General features: G+C 42.4%; 1 protein-coding gene across 1 annotated transcript; it reads right to left on the bottom strand.

Annotated features, from left to right (window-relative positions):
• Positions 1 to 4,485: 4,485 nt before the first annotated feature.
• Positions 4,486 to 5,736, bottom strand: LOC143012861 (putative N-acetyltransferase camello). The gene is made up of 2 exons (XM_076166190.1): positions 5,718 to 5,736; positions 4,486 to 5,228 (listed from the first exon to the last, which is right to left on the bottom strand). The coding sequence occupies exons 1-2, from the start codon at positions 5,734 to 5,736 to the stop codon at positions 4,486 to 4,488; spliced, it is 762 nt and encodes a 253-aa protein (XP_076022305.1).
• Positions 5,737 to 6,000: the final 264 nt, after the last annotated feature.

The raw sequence follows: 6,000 nt of genomic DNA, 5'->3' as shown, positions 1-6,000 counted from the left end.
AACGATTAGGCTCCACACATGCTTACTCACTTCTCCCAACATCCATCAGTTTCTATTGGTATTATTAGTTTAGGCATAAAAAAAAAACCTAATTTAGAAATCAGAGTCAGATAATTAAACATCCAACCAAATCCTTTCCCACAGGAGGAGCCAATCAAATGGAGAAGAAGGCTGCAAGCCAGAGTAATGCAGGTATCTATCTATCTATCTATCTATCTATCTATCTATCTATCTATCTATCTATCTATCCTCCACAGTTTGTTACGGTAGTTTTGCTGCATTGTGTTTTTGTTTACAGTCTGCACACTGAGCACCAATATAATAACTTGAAATCTATAATAGGGCTTATATAGCCTATCTGGCCTGGGGATGTCTTGGGATCCCCGGGAGGAGCTGGAGAATGTGGTCAGTGGGAGGGAAATCTGGGCGCCGTCTCCAGGACCGGGCTGGGATAAGCAATAAGAGGTGTGTACACCACTGTGCGATTGAGCGAAAAAAGTTTGGCCTCCAGTGTGTGAGAATGAGAGAATGATCCTTAAAGAGATTTAAATAGCGACAGCAATAATATCATGTAGATTTTTGTGAAAAGCGTAAGCTGTTTCTGTATCTCAGCCTATTATGCTCCCAGAGCCAGTAAGTATGAAGTGTGTGAACCATTAGATTCACTTCAGAGGTCACATCTCACCTTGTTCATGCTCCACCTAACAGACTTGCTTTTATTTGACAGTTAAATGATGTTTTTGTTGTTAAAATATGCATAGGGTGCAATACAATATGAAAGGCTTGGTGTTGTTCATATATACAAATTGACTAAAATGAGGACATGAAGTTTGGTTGCAACCTTAATGTCACATGAAGGTTATACTGAGAGGTCTGCTGTTACATTGCAATCAACAGCTGGTTAACACAGGCAGTTAACACTTCATATGTCATGTCAGTATGTGTACTGTGCAGTAGCATAACAGATGTTACAAACCTCCCATCATAGCATTGGTTTCATAATCAAAGGAGAAATCATAGTCAATAACGATGCGTCTCTGTTGCCTGAAGTACAAATCTCATCAGCTCAGACTGAGACATTATCCTTGCTGTGACTGTGACACGTGCTTGATATCCTCCATCTAACCCAATTTAATAATCCATGACTCACTGAATGTGTGTGATAAAGTACTTTCCTCCAACTATTCCTTGTCAGATTGTAACTTGGGGAGGCCCTGAAGTAACACAGGGATCCATCAAAGCTGGACTTTAATGATTTCGGCCGGTCATTCGCAATGAGGATTATCTTCCTAAGCTCCTTCAACATCCCTGGAAACTCAGATATGTTGAACTGATCCTACAAAGCAAATGAGGTATGAATAATCTCCAAAATAAATTGGATCTTGAATTCTGCATGGCAAATGTTGTTAGTTAAGGATATTCTCTGTAAACTTGCACAGTCATTGTTATTCTAAAATATGCACAGTTTATGCTGTGACTGATATCTGAGGCTCTTGGTTCATTAATAGAGGATCATTTTAAGAGAAGCAAACCATAAGAGCAACTATATTCATTAGGCTGGAATGAAGCTTTTGTGATGAAAACAGCATCAAGCCTGAAACTTGAAAAAAAAAAAAAGATCCTCCCATATTTTCCTTAATTATACAACAGCTGTGATCGTTTTTTTGGTAGTTGTTGTGTCCAATTACTTCCTTGACCAAATCCCCACAGCCCTCTTGCAGTGTAGCCAGAGCTCAGAAAAAGACCTGCTGCCTAATGTTGGCTGCAGCGTTTACCCACAATGCAGAGGTTCAGCATGGCGTAAACATATTTAGTAGCAACCCATTATCTGCATCTAATCCTAAAACTCCAATCATTTCAGTTCTTTAAATGATAATGAGACACCGATTATGTTCCGAGGTAATGTAGGTACAATTTAGACAGGATCCAGTTAACAGATCTCCCCTGTTTCACATATTTTACTTGTTAGTGTCCCAGGCTGTGCACCGCGCTCTAATATTCCGCTGTTATAGAAAAACAAATTTATCATTCTTGAACCATGCAGCGAATAATTGAGCAATTATTCAGAAAGAAGAAGTGCAGATTCTGCATAATGTCAACTTCTTCAAACGCGTCGAAATTGACGGCGCAGGATGAGCTATTTGTTTGTGTGAGTGCTTTGTTACGCCTGATTTAATATCTAAAGTAATTGACCAGGTGTTTTCATCTGCGGTGAGGTTCAGTGGCGCGGCTAAATGTAACTTCCTGCGGTGCTTGCGATGAAGATGCAATGCGATTATGCAAGGCAGCGGTGAATAAAGTGTGATGATGTACGATCCAAACATATCCGCCCCTGACTCTCCGACAACAACACACAGGCGACTGGGGCCCTGATACAATTAATCTCTACAATCATTTCAGATTCAATAATACAGAAAAAACAGGACTGATGAAGGCAGAAATGTAAATGCAACGGTCACTGTTTATGATACCAGTGTTTGTTTCATTACTTTGTGTCATCAATTCTTGCCTTGAATCTTTTTTCCGGGTGACACGCCAGACGCTTTCAATCAAGTCAAATTGATAAGATGCCGGGAGAAAGATCGGAGACATCTCATCGTCTGAAAAATAGTGCGCTCATCCTTCGTTATCTCAAACTGGGAGGCAGTGTGGTCCAGTAACAGATGGAGGAAAAGTCCATTTTGTGAGAGAGAAAATAGAGATCGTCAACATTCAAAGCTTTGTGTGCTATCAACATTGATTAAGTCCATGACGATGATAATTAATCCCATAAACCCTTCACTTTTACGACACAAAAAGTACAATTTGACATAATATTGTGAGCCATCATCACATATAAAACCTTTGACGCAGGAAATCGATTAGTTACTTCTCCAGTTTTAAGTAATACACCCACAAGTGCAAGGTCTTCATCATCCAAGTCTGTGTATGAGCTGAATTATAATTGTGTCCTGATTATCTCCAAACCAATAGTAATTGTGAGAGGATGACAACAGGTTGGCCAGCATTAAGGCTCATCTTCCTCTGGCCACTGTATCGTCTGCCAGCTGGCTACTGGCCTCATTTTGTCTCTGACAGCCACAGCAGCAATGATTGATGCCCAAAGGCTTCAATCTGCAGCCGTTTGCTTCTCAGTGCCAGGATGCTCCAAAACATTCAAGTGACATGTGAGTCACTAAAGCGGAAATGCTCCCTGGCTGAAAACCGGCACCTCAGCGGCTGCTTTGTTACCTCGGATGTGGAGGTCATGTTTATGGTCACGCTTGTTTGTCTGTACGCAGGAAGTCTCAAGAGGTTATTGACAGATTTAGATGAAACATGGTGGGCTGTAAGAACTACTTTGAAGATTTGGCCTGCACCTTTTGAACTGTAAGTCATAGAATTGAAATTTGGTCTTTATAGATTTTCCAACCCTAAATCCAAAATGAATGCCTGGACAAGGACGGACAAAATTGTAATATTTGTGAATGAATAAGTCTATTCTAACGTTAATTAGTGGACATGTACACTCGCTACTTATGCAAAAACCGGTGTCAAATCCTTTCAGAGTCATAATTGGAGGACTGCTCAGCCTTGGTGGAGGTATGCGATCTCTGAGTGCCTTCTAGTTGGATGTTTTCCTCTTTATAACAAATCTTGGCATTTGTTTTGTTAAGAAAATACACTGCTGGATCGATGGCTGGGAAGTTTAGACTCTCAGGTGATCCAGAAATGTTGTTAAACTTTCAGAATAACAAGAATAACAGCCTCTCTTTCAGCTCCGATCTGTGATGTCACCCCTCACACCTGACCCGTCATGTGACCTCCGATATGGAAGCACTTAGGCGTTCTCTCCATTGTTTGGTGTCAATAATCTCGCTTTATGTACGTTAACCTCATTACACATACCGAACTCTTTATCCTCTTCTAATGCCGTACACGAACACAGCACACACACCCACACACACTTTTAGCTCCGAAGAATTTTAAACCTCCCAATGTCCTCATACGAGTGCGTTTTTCTTCAAGAGTTGTGAGGTCTTAAAAGTCAGCTGGCATAAATTCCTCTGAAGCTGAGGGATTCAACTTCTCTCAGCAAAGAGGCTTAATGAAAGAAAGATCTCCTATGTCCAAATTACTCAATTTCACTTATTCCTACATTCCTTCATGGATAGGTGAACAATAGAAAATTGAATTTGCATATTGATAATATTGTGTAATGCCGATGATAAATTAACCTGACAAACGGTCTTATTGTTCTGCAGTGGACTGTCTGAGTCTGAGGTGTGTGTGTTTATGTAATACATCAGCACAGGCACAGATACAAGGACACACAAGGAATTTAATGTCGTTTTCAACTCAGTAATAGTCAGTTGGAGACATGAGTGACCGTTAATGGCACAACACAAACACCTTTAAATGAAATGAGAAAAGAAGCATCAATGTAACTGAAATGTCCTTAATGCAGTGTTCAGGGTGAATTGCAGAGGCAAGCAGTCCCATTTTTCATTGAATAATCTTCTCCATTCGCATTACATTTATTCTTGCCAGTTTGGAGACCCACGGGTTGGCATGTGTGTTGCTGTGAGACGCAGTTTGGACAAAGCCTGACTTCTGGTACAGGGAAATGGCTGCCGTCTGTGGCGAGCCGATGTCCAGAATGAGGCGGGCGTAGCCACGCTCCTTGCAGAAATCCAAAGCCTTCTGCACCAACCCAGTGCCCAGGGTCCTGCGGCGCCATGGAAACGACACAACCATGTGGAGCAACTCGCCATAACCTCCAGCGTTGATCTCTGGAGCTCCACCCATCTCTCCTCCATTCCAATCACCCAGCCTCTCGCCGTCTTCCTCTCCTCTCGTTCCCCTCACTGCCATTATCCCGATAACCTTGACTTGACCGTTGACGTCGGCCTCTGCCACCCAGAATCCATTATCTGGGTTATCCAGGTAGTTGGCTTGAATCTGAGCCATGTCTGCGCTCAGCCTCCTCGCCATGTAGCCTTGGTATATCTCATGGCAGCAGTAGTAGAGGAGGCCGGCCCAGGCGCTGCCAAAGAGTAAAGCCTGGAAGTAGGAGCTCCCTCCCAGCACATAGCCGGCCATGCAAATGCCCAGGGTGACACCGAGGTGGTCTGGGTGGCTCATGGCTCTGAAGAAGGCCGGGTACACGTGTTCAATAATCCCAGTTTGGAAGAGTGACATGGCCGCATGCTCATCCGACGCTCTGTATTTCCTGATGGAGAACTGAACTGAAAGTTAGAGAGAAAGAGTGAAAGAAAGAGAGAGAGAGGGAGAATGAGAGAGAGAGAGAGCTCAGTGAGACTAATCTGCCTGATTTTGCAATAACAAATTCCTGCAGGACTTCACAATGGTCTCAATACACTCACGTAACACGGTGATGAGAAGAAAATGAACAGTTACATCTTTTACACACTCATATCCTTTCCATTTCTAATTTAACTCTCAGGCATCAAAATAAAACCTGGGAATTGAAGGTGACAAACAAAGCGTAATTATAATTACAGTGACAGTGCAGATTCTTTAAGATTTCAGGAAAAAGAGACATTTACAGACGAAATACAATTGAGCCCACAAAGTGCCAATGAAACAGGAGAATAATGAGGCAACAAACTCAAGTGTTAGTGAACTGCATCTTCTGTCATTTAAAAGCAGCGCTGTCTCATTAGTGGTCTTGGAAGTCATCAACTTCAAAACAACGCAACCAAATAATTACTTACCGTTATTTTTGGGTGCCATGTTGACTCTGTTTCCTCGTCCCGTCTCACTCTGACAGACTTACCGCTGCCGTTCCCCTTCCTCACTTTTCTCCCTCTGAACTTAAGCTACCGATTGCAACAATCAGCCTTTCACAAAGGGGGATTGAAATTCGTCTGAGCCTACACGCCTCCCAGTGGGCCCACACTTAATCACAAAGCTAGAATATGTAGACGTTAAGTGACTTCTGAGGTCTGACTTCTAATGACTGCACACGATTCTGTTTGGCCCATTACAGGAGGTTTG

Source organism: Genypterus blacodes, unplaced genomic scaffold (assembly GCF_046128005.1).
Source record: "Genypterus blacodes isolate CSIRO-AG114 ecotype Tasmania unplaced genomic scaffold, CSIRO-AGI_Gbla_v1 ptg000156l_1, whole genome shotgun sequence".
NCBI classification, from domain to species: domain Eukaryota; kingdom Metazoa; phylum Chordata; class Actinopteri; order Ophidiiformes; family Ophidiidae; genus Genypterus; species Genypterus blacodes.
The sequence above is the reverse complement of the archived record's forward strand: the minus strand, read 5'-3'. Positions and strand labels throughout refer to the sequence as shown.